General features: G+C 43.2%; 1 protein-coding gene and 1 long non-coding RNA gene across 3 annotated transcripts in view; one reads left to right on the forward strand and one right to left on the reverse strand.

Annotated features, from left to right (window-relative positions):
* ITGA6 (integrin subunit alpha 6) overlaps nucleotides 1-4,473 on the reverse strand; it is a 59,154-nt gene extending 54,681 nt beyond the window's left edge. For both annotated transcript variants that reach the window (XM_039495106.1, XM_039495107.1), the window contains exon 1: nucleotides 4,273-4,473. In XM_039495106.1, coding sequence (XP_039351040.1) covers nucleotides 4,273-4,436 — 164 coding nt within the window. In that variant the 5' untranslated portion in view covers nucleotides 4,437-4,473. The remainder of the gene's footprint in view (nucleotides 1-4,272) is intronic.
* LOC120374817 lies at nucleotides 3,480-22,691 on the forward strand. Its single transcript, XR_005586256.1, has 4 exons — nucleotides 3,480-3,615; nucleotides 4,353-4,699; nucleotides 8,737-8,903; nucleotides 22,391-22,691. It is a non-coding gene; the product is annotated as an uncharacterized LOC120374817 (long non-coding RNA).
* The last annotated feature ends 3,262 nt before the right edge of the window (nucleotides 22,692-25,953 follow it).

A 25,953-nucleotide genomic window follows, 5' to 3' on the forward strand; every position in this document is an offset into this window, starting at 1 on the left:
ATTCAAAACACTAATTTCATTGGGGCTACTCTTGCACATAAAGTTACACACAGGCTTAAAGGCTCCTATGATTGGCAGTCTAAATCACAACATTCAGGCTGACACTCTTTCAATTTGTGTGACTTTGCAAAGAACTAAATCAAAAAGTAACCCATGGCAGTCAACATGAATTGTGACATTTTACTCTATCTACAAATATCATTATGACGTACATATAAATTCCTTGTTTTATAATTTTTTAATCATTAAATTAACTCTAGGAATATATATCCATTGCATCCCGTGAATGAGGAAAAGGATGATCAAAAGCAAATGCTGTGCTATATTAAAGGCAACTGCCCTTAGCCCTTTATCTCAGTAACACTTCTTCAGACTTCTCCAGCCCTCATTCTACTGATTTTAACAATTCTCACTCTGACTCAAACACTGCCAGTAGGGAAATGAAAATCATTTATCTTAAAAAACCTCATCAGACAAGGGGCAGGAGGAGGAAGAGATTAAGGAAATGTAACAGAGATAACTGTGGTTGCCTTTAATGAAATGTAGTTTGCTTTTATCACCCTTTTCATCAGTCACAGGCTGAAATGGGTAATATATTCCTAGATTCAAATAACGACGCCTGAGGCTTCTTTATTTGCTGCTTGGCGGTTGTTGGGTTGGTTTGCGGTTTGTTCGTTTTGGGGGGGGGAGGGGGGGTTGGTTGTTTTTGTTTTTTGCTAAAAGATCCAATTACATGGCATGAGACATATGTATCCAGTTTTGATTTTATAAGGTTTTTCAGTTTAGAATGAGGGCCCATGCCAGAAGATGTCACAGCAGTGTATAAAACTATCTTTACAAAAGAGCTGGAAAACATGCTGAAAAGGAGAAATATAGCTGGGGATTCACAGGTATTCCACCACCACTGCCCTCTCACCATGGCCTTATTCTCAGCTGCGACAGTGAAAAAGAGTCATTTTTACCAACATACGGGCTCAATTTCTGTCAACTTCTCTCCCACAGGTTGGCCTACCTCCCTGGAATACCTGGACAGTAGACACAACATAGCGACTGGTTATAGGCAGGACATGTTTGGCATAGCTTCCATTAGTATCAGTACCCAGTAGGCATTCCAAATAGGAATTATGAAAATGAGTGTCATTAATTTTGCAAACATAAGATCAAGTATGGAAGTCCTCATTTAGAATTTCTCAGGGTTTGTTTGGTTTTTTTTCCCCCTCTTCTCAGCAGAACTTCCATCAACGTCAATTAGATTTTTGTCTAAGTAAGGGCTGAGTAAAAACAGGTTCAGATTCTGATGTCATTTACACCACCGGTTCAATGGGTTACATCAGAAATTCGACCTGAGTGAGGAGTTCAGGATTTGACCCGCAGGATTTGACACTTTTCCTGCCCCAGTTTAAAAAATGTAAAACCTCTGGAAGGCAATATCATCATCATCTTGTAAGGGTTTCTATCTATCCTAATCTGGTCTCCATTACTGTTTGAGCACCACACAATCTTTCATCTCCTATTTATCCTCACAACAGCCCTGTGAGGTAGGGAAGTGCTATATCCTCATTTGATTTGCTCACAGTCACACAAGAAATCTGCAGCTAAGCAGGGAACAGAACCCAGGCTTCCTTAGTTCCAGGCTAGTATTCTAAATCACTGGACCATCCTTCTTTATTCTACATTTGGGAGAGTCAGATTGAGAGGAAAAAGTGGTCCAAATGTCTTTACATACCCAAAGTACCTAGCAGCCTCTGAATGTAGCACCCACAGTTTGGTTTGTCTTCTTTTAGAATTTTGTTTTTTTCCTTTTCATTAAAGTTTAGATCCAGAAAGCCATGTCAAAGTTGAAAGAATCTATGGGTTTTCTCCATCCACAGATTTGGATTACTCTCGGGTACGGAGAAGGCAATTTCATGCTAATCATTTTTAAGACGTTTCAGTTAAATTTCAGAGAGCTCAACAGAGTATTGTGACTGCCCTCCAAGGGATTATTAGTAACCCATGAATGACTGCAATTGTCCCTGCACATCCTGATACACTTACTAGCAGCACTGACAGTACCATGGGTTTCTAATAAACTTTAAGATAATCCTTTTACTGAGAAAAAGTAAAATGAGACAAGCTTTCAAGAATCACATGCATAAGCTGTTACATAGGGCCATGATGTATGAATCTAAAAAAGGAAATTCTGGGGGTTTAGATTTTCATTCTTTAGCATTGAAGTAGTTTATATCCTCAATAACTATGGAATTCTTATAGCTCAGGATTTAAACCCATGCAACCTCCCTGCAATCAATGTATAGGGTGCAAGTCAGGGCAGAATGTGGCCCTGGAAGTTTTAAGTAAGGTTATCAGGTAACTTTCTTGCTGGCTTCACTTCTTCTCTTATGCACTATGGATTCTTTTTGGACTCCATGCTCTTCTTTTTGAATTAAAATAAAATATTAGTTTTGGTCTTTCATAAATCCTCACATAGTCTTGTATCACCCATAGATACCATATACAGTAAAATCTGTAAATGTGTTCAGATTTAGAGAGACAAGGTGAAGTAATATCTTTTATTTGACCAATTTCACACAGGACCAAATACTTCTGCATTCAGTTACTGCATGGGCCTCCCTGAAGCCATATAAAGGAATGTTTTATTTTGCTATTGAGTCTTCCATGAACAGTGCCTTTATTATCATGATTACGTTGGCAACACCGGATTTATTTGCCCAGCCCTTCCTGAAGGAGCTCACTTCTGTAGTGTGGAACAGGTTCAGTCTTGAACACCAGTGATTTTATTGCAGAAATACACACACATCATCACTTGGATTGCTTTTGATCCAGTCATCATGTAAGTCAGAGAGAACCTAGGATGATTATTTTAACTCAAAAATTCAAATCACATTTTATTAGAAACAGCCTACTTCATCTCAGGACAATGTCTAGATTAATTCCTACATCAACAAAGAGCATGGATCAGCATTTTGTGATTATGCAGCAAGAGTACAGCTCATCAGTAGGGTTATAATATAAAGTGATCTGCACAAATGGGAGCAGATTTAAAAATCAACAGTAAATACTGATGATGTAAAACGAAAGATTTACTAATATGCATCAGTTTCATCATTTGCTTGAGTCTGCTTTTCCTTAAGAGGAGTGAGTACACTTGCTTTCCTGAGCCCTTCCTTCTGATGCCACTGCTGGCTGCTGGCTTGATTTAAGAACACTGAAGTCCTTTGGGGGCAAGGTCCTTTTGTTGTCATACGCCCCTTTGGAATTCTTTGTTCGCAGTGACCAAGAATGCAAGGTCAGTGTTTTCCACCAGGCTCACACGTCTCTCTGCAGTTTTGCTGTTCCCCCGAAGAAACCTCTTTAGTTTTAAATCATTATGACATGAAAACAATTGTGAGGTTCTCAACTAGACATTTATGACGGAGCTCCCCCTTGGCTGCTGCACCAGTGCACACCAGTACAAAGATTTTGGTTTGCCCCTTGGTTTTTAAACAATCAAGCTCAGCTCAGACATTTTGATTTAAACCAATGAGAAGACACAGTAGATCCTGTCGGCGGCAACACGGTTTCCCTGCTCTGAAAAGCAGCTGGTGTCCTCATCTACGCAACTTTTGCTAACAGGTGGTTGTTCCGCCCGTTAAATAAAAAGTCTCTTTTTCGTGCCCTGCAAGCAGAAGCCAGGACCAGCCCGCGCCCAAAGAGCCGCACGCACCTTGCGGAGAAACTCGCAACACGCACAACACGGGGAGTCCGTCCCTTCCGCAGCGCCGCCGCCAGCTTCCCAAACCCCAAGCGGTGCTGCCGCCCGGGTGTGCCAGAGCAGCGGCCTCACATCCAGCAGCTTTAGTAACCGCTGGCTTCGCCCGGGCCGCGGCAGCCCGGCCCGATACCCCTGAACCCAAGCGCACAGGGCTGCAGCGCCGCTAACCTGCTCCCACCTGCAGGGCTCGCCCGGGACCCCCAGCGCCCAGCCCGCAGCGCCGCACAGCTCAGCCGGGGAGCAGGCGGCGGAGTTTGAAACCGATGCCAAGGTCCCGCCCCGGGCGGGGACCCCCAGGCGGCGGGGAGCGGCTCCCGGCCGGGGCTGGGCGCAGCCAGCAGTGGCACCGGCTCGGCAGCCTGGCGGCGCCCTTGGCCCCTTTCCGCCTGCTCGCCCAGGAGCCCGCCCGGGGCGGGGGCCCGGGGACCCGCGCCGCACCGCGCCGCAGCGGGAAAGTTTCCGTGCGGGGGAGGGGGGGGAAGCTCCTGCCCCGGGGCCGGGGGGGGGGGGGCACTTACAGTCTCTTGTCCTCCGGCTGCAGCTGCCAGTGCATGGCCAGGGAGAAGCCGAACAGACTCCCCCGCTCCCCTTTCCGCAGGATCACATTGTCCGTGTCCAGGTTGAAGGCGGCGGCGAGCCAGGGGAAGAGGGACAGGTAGAGGAGCGTCTGCCCGGGGGCCATCTGCTCCGGCCTGGGACCGAGCGGGAACCTGCTGCTTGTGCCCTTCGCCCGACTACGGCTGCCGCTCCCCTCGCTGCCACCCGCTGAATGAGCCCGTTGTTCTCCTGAGACTCCCAGGCTTTGCACGAAGTGACGAAGAGAGGCGAGCCCCGCCTCCCCCAGCCACGCCGGCCCCGGCCCTCAGCCTCGCCTAGCCCTGCCCTGCCAATCTTCCAGCCCCTGAACAGCACCACGAGGCTCCTCCAGCCCGGAAAGGCGCCACGGTAAGTAACCTCTGCAACCGTCCAGGATTTAGAGCCTATCCCAGCCCTGCAGCCTGCCCTGTCCCCACCAGCTACCTCAGCCTTGCACAATTCCCCCAGCAGTGTCTTGCTGTAGCACTCCATAGCTCAGATGCTGCAATCAAGGGTCACCTAGAAGGAACCTGCAGCTAGATACTTATTCCTAGTATGTTATTCAGGATTCCAGTTCCTTATTCAAGGGTTCTGAAATTGAGTAACTAACTGAGGTTCCAACACATATAAGCAACAATAACTCCTAGGTTACCCCAATCATGTGTATTTGTGTCCATCAGACGTTTGGGAAAATAGCAATTAGAGTAGGGCTATCACACTGCACAGAAATAAAGCTTTGTGTCAGAGAGTGATCTTCCCCAGGCTGTTCAGAGCCCTCTGACAGATGCAGAACATATGAGTTGGGGTGACCCAAGAGATATTTTGTCATTTACATCTAGTCAAACCCCAGTTTCTTATTCAAATTAAGAGTCCTTGAATAAGGAACTGGGAATAAGGAACCAACACTAAACAAACATAAGGCAGCCTGAGCACATTGATTACACTCTCTTCTGGTGTCGTCTTGGTCCCCAAAAGCCTAAAAACCATATCAGACGCTGCAAGCGGAACTCCACCAAGGCCATCTCCCAACAACACCAAGCTGTAAATGACCCAGTGGAAGATGATGGGCTGGGGAAAAAAAACCAAATATGCTTGACCACAGAAAAGAAGTAAACCATAAAATACTGAAAACTGATTTACTAATATGGAACATGTACCAGCAATAACAATAAATGTCCAATAGTAAATACAGTCCAGGTCATGAGACAGTGACTACATGGTCTGAAACATTTTCTAAAACCATTGCCTCTATTGAAGATGAAGAGCCAGTTCTGGACAGCAGCACCCAGAACATCAGCTGTTTCTAATGTTCACTTTACATATTTCCCAAAAGACAAACTAAAAACAAAAATAAACCCACCATCAATGCTTTTCTGTATTGGTTCTTTTAGTCCCTGTTGCAAAGCATACAGAAAAAAACTCTACATATACATAAGTCTTCTCTAAATTGTCTTCAGGGCACTGTAGCCTCAAACCTCCATAATAGCTGAAGAGATCTGAGATTACCTAACTCCTAATCTATAATTGTTACTAAATAATCTGCAGCTGAAGCATCCCATGTCATTTTATCTTATGCAAATCACATTACAAAACATCTACAGGGATGTTTTGTAATGTTCATAACATACTGGAAGGTTAAAGAGTGTCAGTGGTGATTTTTAGTTTGTCTGCAGTTGACTTTTGTCACCACATCCTGTATTAATTTTCTTTTCCTAAAGTAAAATTTAAAAAAAAAACTACAAAAAATCAACAATGGCACGGCACAGTAGTCCTTCTTGGCCATTAGTTAGTATGTATTCTCTGAAAAGTAGGGGCAGACCAACTTTTAGCTACAAAGACTAAACAGCCATGAATCAGGAGTCATGATGCCTGTGCTTCCATAGCATGGGTTCTTCTAGGTCTTTCATCAAAATGCAAGTATCATTGTGACCCAAATGTTCTTATAACATGATGACAGCTTGTGATTAGAATCTACTAGACTTGAAGCTGACATGTTCAATTTAGTCAAGTTAGTTCTGTACATGACTGGTTTGAATAGGCTTGTATTTTTTCTCCTAAACCTTTTACCAAACCCCTATGGCAACATTGCTGTAGTGGAATTATTTTGGGTGCTAGTGTATGAGCAATTGAGTCTGCTTGAAATGCCATTCAGGCAGATTTTTAAAAATACATTTCACCAAGGTCCTCATAATACATTTACATATTTTCTTATGGTCATTGATACTGCAAATAAATTTTTTTTTAAAGAGAAAAGAAATCCATCTGCTGCTGTTATGAAGCCCCCTATCTGCTCCAGAAATGTGCTTCTGTAGCCTGGAAACCAAAACACATATTTGTTGATTTAGGCTCCAAGATATTCATTCCTAATAGAAGCCTTCTCTTCCTGCCTGATTCATTCAAAACCATAATCCAGTGTTCAGTCACATCACAATCACTCCCATGGCATGGACTTGTGTTGACACAAACACTAGACTGTGATTTCACAGGGACTGGGAGAGGACTGTACTCATAAGGGAGAAAGTTTATTACAATTCATAAATTTGATGGTAATTAGCAATTACTTGAAAACAAGTGTAAGCCCTTTAAAAATAATTTTGAGGTTTATATCAGAGTAGTAGGAATTTTCTCTGCAATAACATCCAGCCTACAAACTGTAGTACTTTGAAAAAGTAGCAATAGTTCTGAATAACTTTGGCAGGGAGGGGGTCATTCAAATACTCTTATACTGGATCCAGAAAATAGTTTGGACAATGCTGTTATGTTACATTTATTGGACCCCTCTTGCCAATGCTGTCTAGGCATTTTTTACTTGTTCACTATAAGCCATATCAGTGGTGAGATGAAAAACAATTTCACATTTTCTTATTACCAGAACTAACTAATAATGAACATTAAAAAATGTAGTTACATGATAACCTCTCCCAGGACCAACAAAAATGGATTGTTTATAAGGTGGAGCAGAGATGCACTCAAAACTTTTAGAATTACATTGGGATAGCCTCTTAAACAGGTGAGACAAGGTGGGTGAGGTAATATTTTTTATTAGACCAACTTCTGGTCATGAGAGAGACAAGCTTTCGAGCTACGGGTGGTCTATTATACAAATTTCACTTTATTTGCTTTAATATGTCCTACAGGGGGGAAAAAAGCAAGTTTGAAAATGTCAGTTTCCTTCTTTGTCCAAGTGGCCCATGATATTGCCCATCTGCAGAAAAACGATATGGGACATCTAGCAACCAACACAAATTTCAGCACTTCTTATTTTGTCCTGTCCCAGTAAAAAGGAGGATGAAAATTTGGTATGACAGCCAATTAACTTTGACCGCTATAATAATGCATAATAATGCAATGTTTCTGAAAGAAGCAATAGCCATGCTACTGTCTCAGTCAGCTCAAAGCCATGTGTCCTTTCTCTAACACATGCTCTGCCTTAGCTGAATTTTCAGCTGCCTGTTTTTTAATGGCATGTTGGTATTCTGCCAAATGGGCTGCAAGACATTGACCTGCTGTGCCTACATATTGAGGAAGCATCAGTGCCAGAAATGCTCTCCTCCTCAATGTAACAATTGTTTATTTAATTATAAGAACTAATTTTTCATTTTTAGAAACGAAAGTGGAGAGCTGAAGCCAGATAAAGCATTTTAGTCTACATTCTAGAGAAACTCTAAGAGTGATGCCTTGCATTGTTGACCCTTTATCTTTCAGATGAAAAAAACACCTTAAATTTATTTGGCATAAAAAGTAGAGGATCGTTTACTGGTACACGTGGACACACAGCTGTATATCTTTCATGCCGCACATTAAAAATTCTTGAAAAGCAAAAATATGTAGACATGTCCCCTTTTCTTCCTTAAATCAAATTGTGTGCTTATTTATTGTATTTAATTTCAGATGGAAAATTGACCCAGGCCTATAGTACTAAAACTAATTATAAGCTTCTCTAAATTCTTAATTGAATCAAACTTTGTGGGTTCAGAATTTATACATGTACTCAACCCTTCTGAATGATTTCTTTAATGCAATGGTTTTACAATGTTTAGAATTGCTGGCTTTCTCAGGGTTAGTTCAATACAGCTGATGCCTCTGAGCAGCTATAGCAATCAGCTGAATAGACTACTACTCTTTTGTGCACTAGCACATTTTTGCTAGAATTTCCACTACTGCTATCTTCAGTTCTGTTCCACCAGTGTTAGCACTAGCGAGCAGTAGAGTAGACAAGGTGCCTGCAGCTGTTGGCATTTTAAGCAAAATGTGCTCTGAGCAGATTAGATGTCATGGTGATTAAAATGCCAGTGGCTCCCTGGAGGCCTGTCTACACTAGCACTCCCATTGGTACAGCTCCACGAATTGAGCTGAACGTGTACTAGCAAAGGAGGGGCATTTATTTATTTATTTTATTTTTTTAGAATCCTAATGTAGACACCCTGGCCCAGATCTACACTGGGATTTAGGCGTCGCAATCACAAGAACACGCTGAAATCCACAAAGCCTGAGTTCGATGCATAGGCTCCCTATAAATAAATGAGGAGAGATGGGCACCTTACAGTGAGATCTACAAAAGCCAACATGCTAGGTAAGGAGCTGCCTAAAACATCCAATGGAGATGCCGACAAGAGGGGTGTGTTGTAGGCCCTGCCCCTCTCTCAGAGATAAGTGCCTAAATCCAGGCTGCAAGGAAGCATCTACCTCTGCATAGTGAGCCACAAAAAGTAACCCACCACCTGGAGTCAGGCAGATTAGGCGCTTAAGTAGTTTCTTGTGGGAATGAGTTAGGTGCTTTCCTCTCTCCATGCAAAACTGGATAGAGGCGGAATGGGGGGATGGGATTCTGCTAGTACCCAGCTTGTAACTTTTAACTCAGTGGTTAGAGCACTCATCTGGAATGCGGGGAACCCAGGTTCAATTCCCTTCTCTGCCACAGGGGGAAAAAAGCTTTTAACAGGAGTCTCCCCATAACTCTCAGGAGAGTGCTCTAAACCCCTGGATATTCTGACTTGGGGGTGTCTCAGTCTCTCAGTTTGAGCTGTTCCACTGTGGATAAATAACAAGAGTGATTGGGGCAGGGGTACTGTACCCTGGCCAGATGAGTGACCTAGCCACTGGATTTCAGTCTCTCTTTCTCATCCCCATCCCACCATGACTTTTCCACTGGGACTTCAGTGAGAAATAGGCATCCAGACACCTGGAGTGAGGCAGCATAGCACCTGCTCAGAGACAGAAACTAGGCACCCAGGAAACTTTTACACTGAAAACTTAGGCACCAAGTGAGTTTAGGTGCCTAGTGGATTCAGCAGGAATTTTGTGGATCTGAGCCTCCGTCCCTCCAGTGGGAGTGGAGAGAGATTCAAGCAGGGTATTGGTCTATGAGGACCCAGAGAAATCTCAGTAAATGATGTGGCAATAAGAAATGTGTAATTAATATAAAGCTTACTGCAAAAACATATATTTCTTAAAAGGGGGAGAATAGAGTGAGTGGGGGTGCAGAGTCCAAACATACTGACGTTTGCCTAGTACAGCTAAATGTACAAGGGCCGTCATGCCTCAGATTAGAAGTGCTGCTCCATTGGCATTATGTTGTCCCATAATATGTCTGCCATGGCTGACTAATTTTACATTTGATCCCTGTTTGTTTGTTTAGTGGTGGAGGAATATAGTCCCAATTCAACACATTTATTAAATGAACTTGTTAAATATACATAAACATTTCCAATTTTTCTTTCAATTTATCACCAACAAAATTAATTATCTTGTTCATCACAATTTACTATGCACACATAGGCCCAGAACCAGCCCCTCTACTCCCTATGCAGCTGGGAACAGGGAGAGGGAGCTGGTTGAAAAGGTGTCTGGAGCTCCCTGATCCTTGAAGTACTAGGCACGGAGCTATTCCCAAGGAAAAATTTCAGGCTGCTCTAAGTTGCAAGATGCATAGATAGCAGTGACTCCCCAAAAGTCCTTTCTAGCAGCTAGAGATCACCGCAGCACAAGAGTACACTGGCCACACTCCCTTTTCCTTGGCCGTGCCGCTGATGCCTGGTACTGCAAGTAGGGCTGGCTTAAAGCCAATTATGCCAGCTCTGTCCCATGACTGGAGGATTCCTCTATGCAATGGGGATCTCCAGGTGACCACTGCAAAGCAGTCTTAGTGGGGATGATGATTTGGCTGCTTAGTGTGTAGAATGACTTTTACCATAATACATTACCACAAATATTCTTATATAAAACAACTCAGGAATAACTGTCATTTCCAACTGAAGTCAAGAGAAAGAATCCCATCAACTTCAAAGGAAGTTGGATCAGGCTCATAGCAGACAAGGCTCAACTGCAAAGTTGACTTTTGCTAGAAACAGACTGTGAGGGAGGGTGGGCAAAGGTGGCCTTTAACTAACTTCACTTTCACTGGAGTCTGGGGCTGACTGGCCCCAGCATAGTTTGGCACAGCCTCAGGCCAGGACCGTGAATGAGGGACAGCATTTGCCCACAGGCCATGTTTCAGTAAACAAAAACTAAACAATACTGAAGAATTAAGACACATGCTATTTTGATCTCCTTACAAGACAAAAAAAGACTTTATAAAGGCCTTGAAAACAACAGGACCTAGATTGCCAGGCACTTGGAGTCTGCATCACCCCTGCTGCTAGTCATTGGCTTGTAGTCATGTCAATTCACCTAGTTTCCTTCATCTCTGCTCCACCAAAGCAGACCACCACACTATACCCATAATCACAAGTCTGCTGAGACTTGATTTCTATGACTGGTTCCACTTTCCCCTACCCCAACCCACTAACGCAGGGTTCCCGTTTGTCAGATTTTTAGACAACTCTCCCCACTCTTTTTTCACATTACAATTTACATTTTACTCTTTTTGTACATTAGACCTCACAAAATTGTAGCTGCAATTGACTGCCAGTGCAAATCCTACAGTGTAGATAGCTAAAGATGTGATTAGCACCCATTTGGGCCTGAGCGGCCCAAAGGAGAGAGGGGCTGTGAGCAAGGTTTTTGCAGCTCTCTGAGCTACCTGAGCCCAATGCACATTAGAGCTTCAGGGAGCAGCGGGGATCTTACGCCAGTGGAGGATTGAGCATAGAAGACTCGGTGCCCCCTATGGCAGGTAAGGGCCAAGGGTGGTTGACACAGGAGGCAATTGCGCCGTCTCTGCCAGCTGTACACCAGCTGAGTTCCGCTACACGTGAAGAATTCTCCACTGACCATCTCAGGCCTCCCTAACTTTGTGGATATATTTACACAATTAATCATTAAATGAAGGCTGCTGATGTCTAATTATCTAGCCCATTCTCTTTATTTGTTTAGAAATTAATTTCTAAAACTTACTTTTCTATTTGCTACTGGACTTTTCCTTCTTTTTAAAAATAAACTAACTGTGGCAGTACCAGATTAATAGATGTGCAAATCTTTAACATTTAGTTTCCCTTTTCTTTTAAATATATAAAAAACAACAACTTGTAGCACTCTACCAGATTAGTATTCCTTTACAAAGGAAAAACATACTCCACCTTTGTAGATAACGATTCAGACCTGAGTTACAATATTTCTGATCTGAAATCTTCTACTGCTGTATGATGTTTTCAGTCATCGTTTTAAAAGATATCCTGGATGAAGGAAAAATTTATGTTGAGAATTCCAGTTCACAGATTCTAGATTCACGTTGCTTTCAATGTTCTATATCAGCTCCTTTCCCGTGTTTTCCAGAATAACTATCTACTTTTATCTTTGACAAGAAGAGATCATTTTTCCACCCAAGTTCTGAGGCACGTTTCTTCAAGAAGTTTTAGAATGATCAGTTTGAACTGTCTGGAGAGCAAACATCTTCGGCTGTGTCTACACTGCCACTTTCAGTGCTAACACTTTAGTCATTCAGAGGTGTGAAAAAACACCCCCCTGAGCGACAAAAGTTTTAGTGCTGAAACACGGTAGTATAGACAGTGCATTATCGCCATGGCCATGCTGTAATGGTGGGCAGTGTAGACATACCCTTATTAGTAAATACTCCTGGGGCAGTTATCTTTTCTGATGAGTTAGAGAAATGGTGGTGACAAATGGGAACCCTCCTGGAGGGTATTGGATACCTTTAAAGGAGGCAAAAATAGGATTCTGAGATATTTATAATTATGAGAGACCTCACTACACTTCCCGAGCCCTAAAAGTCAAAAAACAAATAGGAGAAAAAATCTCATGTAGAGAAACAAAGATTCTAAAGAACCTATGAGATTCCCACCTTACAACAGAGTTCATTGCTGACATGTGATAGCTGTACACCACATTTGCACACAGTGGATGAAATCTTGGCTCTACTGAAGTCAATGGAAAAACTCCCATTGATTTCAGTGATGCCAAAATTTCACACAATATTTGTTTATGCCTGAGTGCACAATCCAATCACCCAAGGCCACCATGTTCTGGTTCTTCAGGTATCGTTTCATTATTAACAGATATTTAGATAGATCCTAAAGAGACCATTACTTGAGTTAATTTTATGAGGAGCTATAAAGTGGCTTGAGGTGTTCATCATGAATAAAATTAGTGGCCATGTAATCAGAGTATATACATTAGAGCAGATTCTCCTGTGCATGGGACTCACCAGAAATCCATGGCCAGCAGCAGAAGCTCAGGGCTGGAGTTGTCCACCCTTGTTGTAGGTTGTTCAGAGGCAGGGCCTAGAGATCATGAAGTAGTAGTGGAATAATGCATATAAAAAACAAGCAAAAACTTTAAAAGAATACCTTTGGGCCTTTTTCATTTAAAAAACAAACAAACAAACAAGCCCCACAATAAAGAGCATGACTCTATTTCATCCCATTTCCTCATAAAGGATTGATGTAAAATGTAAAGACTTAATGATGGTTGCATTTTATGACCTTTCTGAAGATAACATTTCAGTACTTAAGTTGAAACAATAAAACGTACACTATCCTTGTTCTCTTCCTTCTCACTGAAGGATGGGAGGTGCAAAAAAGACTAATGAGATGCAGTTCTTCTGAGGTGGAACAGCTAAAGGAGCGAATCAGCACATACTCATGTTGGTAAATGGAGCCTCGAACTTTTTGCTCTGGACAAAGTTTACTTTCTCTATGAAATCAAAACACCTTCTTTGTTGCTATTGGTTGCAGGAATGCTAAGTGCTCTGTCAGAGGAGAGCTTGGAAGACCTCATCTTTTTTAATTTGTAACTACTGTATAGCCTAAAGGTTAAATTCAGCCCTGCTATAAAGTACTGCAACTCTACTGCCTTCAGTGACCATATATCTAATTACACTAGGGCTGAATTTGGCCTTAGGTGTTCAAGTTCTTTCAGAATGGGAACATGTTGAGCTTCAAGATGTTCAATAAATATTTAGGTTCTTTTTTTTGAAACATAGTTTTATCAGCTTCTATTCACTTTGCCTTTAGTATGCCTTGTGGCAACAGATATGACTTTGATACCTTTTAATGTAGTGGACATTAGCTATCGAATTGTTGTAAAAAAAATATATCCTCCATACTTTCTGTCACTATAGCTCTAGTTTCATTTATTTATTTATTAAAAACAATGGAGACTTGGTCTAGGTATTTTTGGGGAGTGTAATTAGGTGGCTTTTTAAAAAACTCTTGGGCTTTCACTTACACAGATTATTTTGTATTTCCTCCTCTTCCTTGCTTTGGCAGCAAGCACCTCAGCGTTAATCATCAAAGAATATGGGGGAGGTAGGCACAACTAACCCAACAACCACATATGGGATTTGTGCATTTACTATGCACCTGTTTGACATTTACCCACAGTTGTGTGAGAATAATGGCTGTGTCTCTTTTGCCCCATTCTATTCCAATATTAAAAACAAAACAATGCTCCCCTGTACATTGTTCTGTAAAACACCAATTGCATTAGAGCCCTCATGAAGTACTTTCTACATTCTCAGGAGATTCACAGTTATCATGGAAATGGAGGGAGGGATCTTGAGCTATTTGGGTTTCCCAGTATCACAGTGTACCTTAGAACATAAGCTCCAGGAAGTGTCAGAGGGAAGGCCCACTGAGTCTTTGTGCACCAGAGTGGGAGAACGGGATGCCTGGTTGCTCCCTGAGGAGGGATGAAGCAGACTGCTCCTGGTATCCCCTGAAGAACTAAACTGGGAAGAGAGCATACTACTGGGGCTCCACCCAAGAACACAACACAACAGGTAGCTGCAGGCTGGCGCCCACTGACAGAGGAAAGCTTGCATGGAAGGTCACAGGGTCTGGTGGGACCAATACAAGATTCTGATAAATCTGATTAGTTTGGGATAATGATCTGAACTTTGGTATTTTTTTCTAAATTGAATCTTGATAGTCATTCTAATTATATGTTAGAACTTCGATACTTGAGGCATGCACCAGCCAAACCACACTAGTAATTGATTCAGCTGGCACTGTGTTTAAAACAAGTTTAAGCTGGGCTTTCGACTCATTTCCCAGCCCAGTGTACTAGGGGTGGCTCCAGGCACCAGCGCACCAAGCACGTGCCTGGGGCGGCAAGCCGCGGGGGGTGGCTCGCCGGTCACCGTGAGGGCGGCAGTCAGTCTGCCTTTGGTGGCATGCCTGCGGGAGGTTTGCCGGTCCCATGGTTTAAGCGTCAATTCGGCAGCGGATAGACTGAAGGTGCAGGACCGGCGGACCTCCCACAGGCATGCCGCCGAATCCGCGTTACCAGTGGACCTCCCGCAGGCATGCCTCTGAAAGCTGCCTGACTGCCATGCTTGGGGTGGCAAAATACATAGAGCCACCCCTGCAGTGTACACAAGATCAGGAGAGGCAGCTGAGATCTTCAAGGGCTGGTCTGAAAAATTAGTATTTAATCTTAGAAGTCTCCAAGCTACTAACGGTTGTAGTATTTCAGACAGAATAAGAAGAAAACAAATGAAGCTTTTCCTTTTAAATGGACATTATGATTTTCTGGAGAGTAAATCAGCCAAGTAGACACCAGATGCTACACAGTTGTCATTTTCACCTCCTTCAGATGCCTATTTATAAGGTATATTACTTCTGAATAACATCATTGGATAGACTAGGGTGACCAGGTGTCCGGTGTTTGACCCGAATGCCTGCTCAAAAAGGGACACTGGCAGCTCCGGTCAGCACCGTCGACCCGTCCATTAAAAGTCCAGTCGGTGGCGGTGCAGGGTAAGGCAGGGTCCCTGCCTGCACTGGCTCTGCTGGGTGCCCCGGAAGTGGGCAGCAAGTCTGGCTTGTAGGCGGCTTGGGCCCCCACCCAAACACTCACCCCCCAGCCAAACCGCCGCCTCTGGCTTCTACCCACAGCCAGGCCGCTACTTCCGGCTCCGAAGAATGACGGGCAAGCGGCACGGTCAAGAGGAACTCAGAGATAGGCGGCCAGCGCTGCACAGTGTTCCATGCAGCCAGTCCATCCTGGCAACGAGGGTACCACAGAGACCCAGCACCGCAGGCCGCAGTGACACCGCCCATGCGCAGCACCAGGCATGGGGCGGGAGCTGGGGGGCAAAGCGTTTCTGCCCCCCCAGATGGAGATTTACCAGCCCAAGCCTTCCTGCGCTGGAGGCTCGTGCCAGAGTCCACTCAGGCCATGCACAGGGATCCCTGCTCAGACTGAGCCTCTCCTTGCAGCCAGCTGGAGCACACCACAGCACTGGGGCAGCACTCCAGCATTTGGGTCAGCAGACTGCAAGTCAGGACTCAGAGCCTGCTAGCCCATTGAGGCCCCCCACACTCCAAACCCCTCAACTCCAGCCTGGAACCCCCTCCTGCACTCCGAACCCCTCATCCCTGACCCCACCCGAGAGCCCACACCCCCAGCTGGAGCCCTCATTTCCCCCCACATCCCAACCCCCTACCCCAGGCTGGAGCCCCCTCCCGCACCCTGAACCCCTCATCCCTGACCCCACCTGAGAGCCCACACCCCCAGCTGGAGCCCTCATTTCCTCCCACATCCCAACCCTCTACCCCAGGCTGGAGCCCCCTCCCACACCCTGAACCCTTCATCCCTTACCCCACCCTGGAGCCTGCACTCCCAGCCAGAGCCCTCACCCTCTACCACACCTCAACACCCTGCAAAGTGAGTGAGGGTGGGGGAGAGCAAGCCATGGAGGGAGAGGGAATGGAGTGAGTGTGGGTGGGGCCTTGGAGAAGGGGCGGGCAGGAGGTGGGGTTAGGGTGTTCGGTTTTGTACTATTAGAAAGTGGCAACCCTATGGATAGCCCTACATTGCAGATAGGATCTACAGTTTAAACTAGGCAGCCAAAGCTTGAAATCCTTTAACTGATTGTACTCAACCTCCCTAACGGAGGCAAAATTCCCACGAAAATCAGCTAAGAGTTTTAGCTGAGCAAAGACTGCAAAAAACACTAAGGCCCTCAGCCCATTGTTTATTCACAGAAATCATATAGTAGGACATCTAACCACTTTGTAAGTGTAAATAGCAGTGCTGTATATACAAAATATTACATGTGGAAATGAGGTACCTGGGTGCTGTTATAGGGGCTGAATTGAGGTCCCTTTGAAAATTTCACTCGTGTAACTCAAAGTAACCAAGAAAAACAGATATAGAACATTGGGAGTGTGGAGGACAACAATTGTTAATTGCATGCTGCATAAACCTGAAAAAGGTTTTCTGTGGATGTTCCAGGATCAGATAGTATTGCTATGCAACAAGGTATTTTTCCTACAGCAAAACAACCACCATAAATGAAACCCTTGAATATAAAAGGAATGTACATTGCAAAATCTGGAAACATTACATTGTTTAACAATGATTACAAGTTTTCATGGTGTATCATCAAATTCGTCTTTTAGTGATTCAAACCTTCATTAAAAACTACATTTTTTTTAACCTCTTGATATTTTGAACATATAGGTAATCACTTAGATTCACTTCAGAGTCTATGCTAGTTTACACAGTTTTCACACTAGAAGGCATCCCATCTGGTAGAGGTCCCCAGTGGTGGAATGTCTGCAAAGAGGCCACAAACTCCTTTACACTAGCAAGGCCATCAAGGTCCACTGTTGCCCAGAAGATATGCAGCTCTGGCCAGAGAACTGCATAGCTGAGGAATAGGATGATTCAGCATCCTCTCCCAGTGACTCATGCCAGTGGAACCCTAACAGAAATTAAAGCAGCCCTGCCACCTAAGAGAGGGCAGCAGCAGAACCACTAACTTCACCCGGGTGAATCCTCACCAATGGGCATTGATCAGGTGTAAATTACCTCCCTGCACCAGCTATGTCAGCTGTTCATAACCAAGCCCCACTGTATATATTTAAGAATTAACTGGCATATAGCCACTAGCACGTGTAATATTTACCTCTTAATAAATGCATTTGTTTTATTTATATTTTTTATAAAAAATACATTTATATAGCAGCATATTCCACAGTGATGGGGTTGTGTACACATAAACTCGCTTTGATTTAGTTAAAGTGGTGCAAAACCCTGTGTGGAGAGTCTTATTTTGTTTCAAGAATGGCTTGGCTTAAACCTGTTCCTAATCAACTGTAATAAACCCAATTTAAATAAAAATAAGGGTGTGCATACAACTTTTTGCACTGATTTAACTAAATTGGTTTAATATTACATCATTAGATAAACTCAGCTGAAGGTACATGCTACAACTGAGTGAAAGCAAGCTCTTAGATAGAGGCATATTTTTTGACCTGGTGCTTTCAAAACCAAGATATCACAAACAAAGTCAGATATCACAAACAAAGAAGTGACTGGATTTAGTGCTTCTGAAATTGTGGATGTTCGCATTACTCCAACCATGCAATACATTCCTGTAGATAAACGTGGGGTTAGGGATTCTCTCGATAAACGTGTATAGTCGTCTCTCAGTGGACTCTCTACTTTGAAAATATTAAAATATGTAATATAAGTCTATACAACATTTATGAAAACACTAACAGTGTTATACCTAAAGATGATGTATACTTGATTTCATTTTTATTATGTGACACATTAAAATAACTTCATGTTGTGTTAATGTTCCTTTTTGGGAAGATATGAAAATCTACTGTAATTAAACCTAGACTTCTATTTATGGCTCTGAACCTGCTAAGACTTACTCGTGCTGTGAGTTGTTCCATTGATTTCAGTGGGACTACTCACAGTGCATAAAATTAAGCACAGGAATAAGTCTTCTAGGATCAGGGCATAAGTTTAGCTCCAGAGGCTTCAGGAACTAAACTTTTATTGTACAGAAACATTGGCTTCTTTTGCCTTTTCACTTCATATACCTATTTTACACCCTAAAATAATCCGCTGTCACTTTCCTGTTCTTATTTATTCCAAGGAATTTTTAAAATGTTACAACAGCTTGCTAGCCAAGGAGGAATGTTGAAGTGCATTAATTCTTATATAACCGCTAAACATTTACAACCAGCAAAAGGGAAAGGTCACTGGGAACTCTAAGGAAGTATGGACACATGAAAACTCCATCTGTGAGGGTACTGTTCCCCTGAAGTTCCAGTTTCATTCTGTGATAAGATTCATTGCATTATGCTGCCATAAGCAGACAAGCTTAGTGAGTGAACTGTAAATCTAATCAGTTTGGCAAAAGGGTTTCATGGAGCAGTGTAAACAATAGGGATAGTTGTGTTGGCTTCACTGATTTCAAGTGAGTCACTGTTTTCCTGAACAGCTGAAGATGTAAAAAACCAGACAATTAATTACTGACGTGAAATTCTAACAAAAAAAGAAAACAAGTATGCAGTGAAGAGATTTCAGATGCTACAGTTATTTACAGGATTTAAGATGTTACTTATTATTATTAAATTTTCTTACAGTTTTTCCATATTTCTTTAGTTTTAGTAGCAAATTCTAGACCCAGTGAAGGCAATGGCAAAATTCCTATTGATTTCCATGGGATCAGGATCTGGCCTTCAGAGTTTTGGAAACTATACTGATAATGATATTCACTGATAAAAACAGACAAGCTACAAACATCTTTCCAAATTCCTATATAGTATGGAGTACTGAAGTAATGATCATTTTCAGAGGAAGATTTGCTCAGACAGTAACTCCAGACTGGCAGTTGCAGGACCAATTATTGTTCTTCGTGTTCTAGTGATCAGTTCTGGAATATTCCTAAGGTGTTCACATTTACAACAGTACGTGTTTATTTTATAAATGTGTACTTCTGTTTGAGAAGATCAGTGGTGGCTCCAGGCTTCTCCAAGTGCGTGCCTGGGGCGGCAAGCCACAGGGGGTGCCCTGCCGGTCCCTGCGAGGGCAGCAGTCAGGCAGCCTTCGGCAGCGCGCCTGCGGGAGGTCCGCTGGTCCCGCGGATTCGGTGGCAATTCAGCGGCGGGTACGCCGAAGCTGCGGGACTGGCGGACCTCCCACAGGCAAGCCGCTGAATCCGCGGGACCGGGGACCTCCCACAGGCACGCTGCCGAAGGCTGCCTGACTGCCGTGCTTGGGGCGGCAAAAAAGCTAGAGCCTCCCCTGGAGAAGATGACAACACTTTGGAAATTTTTGAAGTTCAAATATAAATATGGAAGCAGTCAACTCTTTTTACCACTTAAGTCACTTATGACTTCAGAAAATATAAAAACTGGATTCACCAGCATCTTTTGTCACAGTTAAAATTGTGACCCAGCTCAGCTGTCATTATCAGTGTTCTCTGGAATTTACAGGCTATGGAGAAATTCCTGTTAATGGAAATTTTGCTTGAGGAAGAAATGTCCCATCTCCTACTGACTTCAAAAAGAGAGAAGTTTCACCTGGCAGGTCAGGGTCTAATTTATGCAGTCTGACAGAACAAGTGATATGCAGGGCCATATTTGTCAGTGTAATTCATGTTTGCTCTTTGCAGTAAAGGTGTATCTCTTCTATTTGCTGTGGATCTATCCTTCACATTAACAAAACAAAAGTGTAGCAATTCTTTTAAAGTAATAATACTTTCCATTGATAGTACCTTTCATCCTATCACAAAGTACTTCCAAACAAAAATGAAACACCTCTTATTATACATCTGGAAGTTAAGAATATTGCCCTATCTCCATTTTACAGCTGAGAAAACTGAGGTATCATGAAGTCAAGTGGCTCCCCCAATACTGCAAAGGAAATCTATAGCAGGGCCTGGAATAGGACCAAGTCTCCTGACTGCCAATTTGCCTCATTATCAGTCTTCTTTTGAAAACAAACTTTGGCTATTCTTAATAATTCATAATGACACTATCAGAAAATATTCTTTCAATAGCATTTTAGTTTGGAAAAATAATACTTATTTCAATGAGTAGCATGCCACACTAAGTGTCCTGAAGATATTACTAGCTGTAACACTTTAACTTCAAAGACACCCTGATTCAGAAAAAGAATGGAGTGTCAAGTTTCTGAGAATTAGTGGGGCATCATGAACCATTACATTTCAGTTTTCTGCTTTATTTTGGTTAAATCTAAGATTATATCTAGTTGGCTCTATCTTTTTTTTACATTTTATTTTATTTTATTCTAATCCACAGCAGACCACGGAGTATCTTGCTGTAGGCAAGTTTCAACCAAGCTGCACTATGACTTTTTATATGATTAGTGAAATCAGGGCTAGATCGTACACCCATCCTACATCTTCCAGAGACAGATCTCAACCTTTCCACAAGGGAACAGAAGGATGGTGTCAATGGCCTCCACAGTATTATTCCACCCCACCCCAGGGGTCAGGATCCACATGGAGGGAGGGGACAGGGCTTGGGAGTACCAGAGCAGGGCCCAGACATGAGCATCGTCCCCCTGACATTAGAAAAGAAAGGGGTTGGCATCCATATTTATTTCTCTTCGTTTAAGTGATAAAGTGAAGTAGTAAGGTTAATGTTTGCAATCAAGCATGCTCATGCTGTCAAGTTAGTGAAATACACCTGTGTTAAAAAGGCAGTAAATAAAAGGAATTGAAACAAAATAGTGTGTTTATAAGAACATAGCCACAGCATGGAATATTCAACAATGTAACTGTTTGATTATTAATGCACAGAGTGAGCTCGCCATACATACCAAGCTCCCACCATTGTTGTTAATATATGGAGATATACCTATCTCACAGAACTGGAAGGGACCCTGAAAGGTCATTGAGTCCAGCCCCCTGCCTTCACTAGCAGGACCAAGTACTGATTTTGCCCCAGATCCCTAAGTGGCTCCCTCAAGGATTGAACTCACAACCCTGGGTTTAGCAGGCCAATGCTCAATGCTGGAGCAGAGGCAAAAGAGATTTCTTTTCTGTCCTCCTCTTTTACAATGATTGTTGTAAATATTATGTCCTTTCCTGAAAACTGTGCAGTTCTAGTACGGTTATTAAACCAAATCTGCAAACTTAAAAAGGAAGATACAACCAACCTAGCCTTTCAAAAACCTTCACCCTTTGGTATAAATACATGTCAATAAGGGAGACAAGGTGGTTGAGATAATATATTTTATTGGACCAACTTCTGTTGGTGAGACAGACAAGCTTTTGAGCTTACACGGTGCTCTTTTTCAGGCCTGGGAGACTTAAAAGAAGAACTCTGTCTAAGCTTGAAAGCTTGTCTCTCTCACCAACAGCAGCTGGTCCAATAAAAGATATTACCTCACCCACCTTGTCTCTCTAATATCTGGGACCAACATGGCTACAACATCACTGCATAGGTCAATAAGGGTCAAACCAGGTACCATAAGGGATGGAAATAAAAATACTCCATGCATTGTACAGTATTAGTTATTGGAAAACAGGGGGAAGTGAGAAGTGTTTAAGTAAGGAAAATTTAATGTATAAGAAGAGATCTAACTTTGATGCTTTGAAAAATAGAGCCATAACTGATATGATTATGATTAATATAAAATTCGTTCTATTAGTTTTATTTTTCCTCAGCTGAAGTGGGGCAGTTGGTATATGACATGTATACTTCTAGGACATTTAACCCCCAATCCAGCAAACACACACATGCTTAATTTTACACATATGAGTAGTTCCATTGACTTCAGTGGTACTAATGAGGTGCATAAGTTAAGGACTTGCATAAGTGCTTGCAGGATTGAGGCCCTAGTAGCCAGCTAAATACAGGAATTTACTCTCTTCTCATTATTTAGAACAAGCATGCTCAAAATGTGACCCACCGAGTCCTGAAATACAGTCTGTGGATGCCAGTCAAGTGACTCTATGCCTACATGATCCCTTCAGAGGACCAATTTGACTTCCAAAGACACATGAACAAAAGCTGAAATCACTGGCAAACCCCTCACTACTTAAATGGTACATTTACTACAGGTAAAATCGTATGGTTACTATTACCCTGCCCCCCACTCACACTTTTTGGTACAAAGCTAAACAAACTCACAATGTCCCCAAGTTTGGGCCACCCTGCTTGGTGTAACACTAGCATGCTGACATATTTAGAGTTTCTATTTGCATAACTGCTTTTTCCAAACTCTCATGAACAAGTATATAACAGGGTGGCTAACGGGGGACCAAGAGTTAAGATATTAATGACTTTTCCTCTGGGACCTTGAGTAATACCAATGAGTATGTATTTGCTTTCTAAAGGTTGACTGTCTCTGTCTGTCTGTCTCTCACTCTCTCTCTCTCATACATGCACAGATACATGTATAGGTGGTACACATTATCCTTGTCTGTATTTTTCCGTGTGGGTAGGCCCCAGTTCCAAGCAACACTCAAACTGCCTCTTCTATACCCAACAGCACATTGGTCCTTTGATATTAGGATCCTGCAAAAATAAAACAAGCAAATAACAATATAATATTGCATTAGTTAAACTGAGGAAACAAAAGAGTGGCTGATTTTCCACTACCTTGTATCTTGTGTAGTCACTTACACCTGTGCAAATTGGGTGTACAACTCTGCCATACCTGGCTACACAAGGTGCAAAGCAGCAGAGAATCAGGCTCCAAGATTTCACAAACCTGAGATGAATGTACCTTTGTTTTGTTTTTCTTTCATTTACATTTTGGAGTGTGTAACAGGCAAATTAAAGCATGTTGGCCAGATTTTGTGCTACGCCACATCCTGTGATACCCTGCTGAGGTCAATGTACAGAGTGTAAATAAAGGCAAAATTTACCCCACAACTCCAGGGTGTCTAGAGAAAGCCCTCCCTAGCATCATCCCAACTACAACAAAACACTCTATAAAAGCCCAGGTGAGTAACTCAGGTGGTTAGTGAGTAAGGAGCAGTTTATTGCATGATTATATGGTAGGAAATCAATTTCAAAGATGCATTACAGGCCAAACCCCTTAATGCTAGCGCAGCGCTTGTTGTTTATGGTACTTTATTTCATTTTTAGTTTAATTCACAATAAATTGTTTATACTTCTACTCTATACAGTGACTTCTTCATTAGAACCCTGTGTCATGCTGTCTGGAGAGGCTCACAACCTTGAGTGCCAACCTCAGGGCAGACTGTCCAGAAATAAGGCATAACCCCAAATTAGATTTCAGCAACGAAGTAACAAGTGTGAACTCCTAAGACACCTATAACAACCTTAACTTGGAGTCAGAGAGTCCCCTTGGGCACTCCGGTCTAGCTTACCACCTCAGATAAGCCTGCCTCTGTGATAAATGGCCCCTTATCCCAAAAATTACAACAATATTCAGGTTGCTCCCACCCCCAAAGTCACTTACCCCAGGTCAATTGTACCCTAGATCTCTCACCAAAGACCAGGGGCGGCTCTAGCCATTTCGCCGCCCCAAGCAGGGCGGCATGCCGCGGGGGGCGCTTTGCCCGTCGCCGGTCCCGTGGCTCCCGTGGACTTCCCGCAGAGCGCCCCCGGTGGCATGCCGCCCCAAGCACGCGCTTGGCGTGCTGGAGCCTGGAGCCGCCCCTGCCAAAGACAACATTTGTAGCCAATCCTGTAATTAACTAACTAAAAGTTTATTAACTAGGAGAAGGAAATGAGAGTTATTTACAATGTTAAAGCAGGTAACAGACACACACAATGAGTAACAGACTTAAATGCCAAAACATAATGAAAACTTCTATAATAAGCAAACTTTTTATGTCCTTTAGGGCTAACCCAATCTAAACAGATGAGGACTCCTTGCTTATGCTTAGACATCATTGCCCCCTCAGATTTCAAGCAGCACAGGGACATTTTTATTCCCTTTCCCCAGCATTTGAGCTGTGATGGGCCATGGGCTTGTGCACCTACCCTCTTCAGTGGTGTGGGAGGAGCAGACAAGTTTTTTGTCCACAATGGCTTGGCTGATGCCTGTAGACCTTGTTTTGCTGGGGAGGAGATAATCGCTCTTGTGGTAAACTAGCATTTTATACATGGTAATGCTTCTCCCCCGACTGTAGAGAATTTAAAAATGTTTGATAAGACTGTATAGTTACAGATCAAACATTTAAACATTACCTTATACATGGGATAGAGATATTACAAGTAGGATTAATACATGCAGCATCCTACAAGCATTCCATAAAGTCTAAATACTAAACGCATTTTTATAACTCTAATATTTATTTTAATAATACTAACACACGGGCAACCCAGACTGGTTTCCAGTTATGCATTTGTCCGTGTTCAGTGGGGCTTAGGGCCTTGGCATGAGCTGGCAACTGGTCTGCCTGCATCACACCCTGGTTCTTAGATTCACTAGTCTGCTCCACTAATTTGACTCCACTGATTCCTGACTGGTTGTTCTGTTTCACTAGATGCTGGGTCTGAGCAGGAGAAGCCTGAAATTTCTGTGGTATTCGTCACTGATTTTGTTCTGTAAAATGGGGACTGGATAACTGCCCTTTATTACTGAGAGTCCATAGATTAATTTTAAAGGCTTTCTTTCATCTACATAACAATATAGGTTCAGAGAGCTTTCAAAGCCATTATCTTTAATTGGAAGTGAATGCTGGAAAGTCATACAAATTTTACAATAGGCATCTGTTATAAATAATAGACACTGGAAGAGAGAGGTTGACATTCTCCTTCTTCCCCCTCCCCGCGCATAGGTGGAAGCTATATTTAAATGCTGATTTACTGGAATTTCAGTGAGCTAATTTTAAAAGGAACTCACTAAATAGCCATGATACACAGTGAACAGTAAACCCGAAAGACATGTCACTAAAGTACAATTTTAAAAGGAGAGCACTAGTGGTTACTTTGAAAAGAAAGCCATTATGGTACAATTTTCAAGCCAATTCCCCTGGAATTTTCAGTGCTTTGGAAGGAGCAGTTGCTATGCTACAGTATTGTTTGAGAACATAACTATTCTGTGATAGAAAAGTAAGGGGAAGTAAATTGATATTATTTATTGAGGGGCTATCAGTACGCTCGGCAATCACTAATTCATACATAATAATACATTCATCTCCCACACATCCATCTGGGCTGCAGTCAGGGGCGGCTCTAGACACCAGCGCGCCAAGCAGGCGCTTGGGGCGGCCGTTTCCCGGGGGGGCGGCATTTGGCTCCGGTGGAGCTCCCGCCGACATGCCTGCGGCAGGTCCACCGGAGCCCGGGACGAGCGGACATGACTGCGGCGGGTCCCATCTTCCCGCGGCTCCGGTTGAGCTCCCGCAGGCATGACTGCGGCAGGTCCGCTCGTCCCGGGCTCCGGTGGACCTGCCGCAGGCATGCCGGCAGGAGCTCAACCGGAGCCGCGGGAAGAGGGGACCCGCCGCGGGACCGGGGAAGGGC

This window comes from Mauremys reevesii, linkage group 11 (assembly GCF_016161935.1).
Source record: "Mauremys reevesii isolate NIE-2019 linkage group 11, ASM1616193v1, whole genome shotgun sequence".
Taxonomy (NCBI): Eukaryota; Metazoa; Chordata; order Testudines; family Geoemydidae; genus Mauremys; species Mauremys reevesii.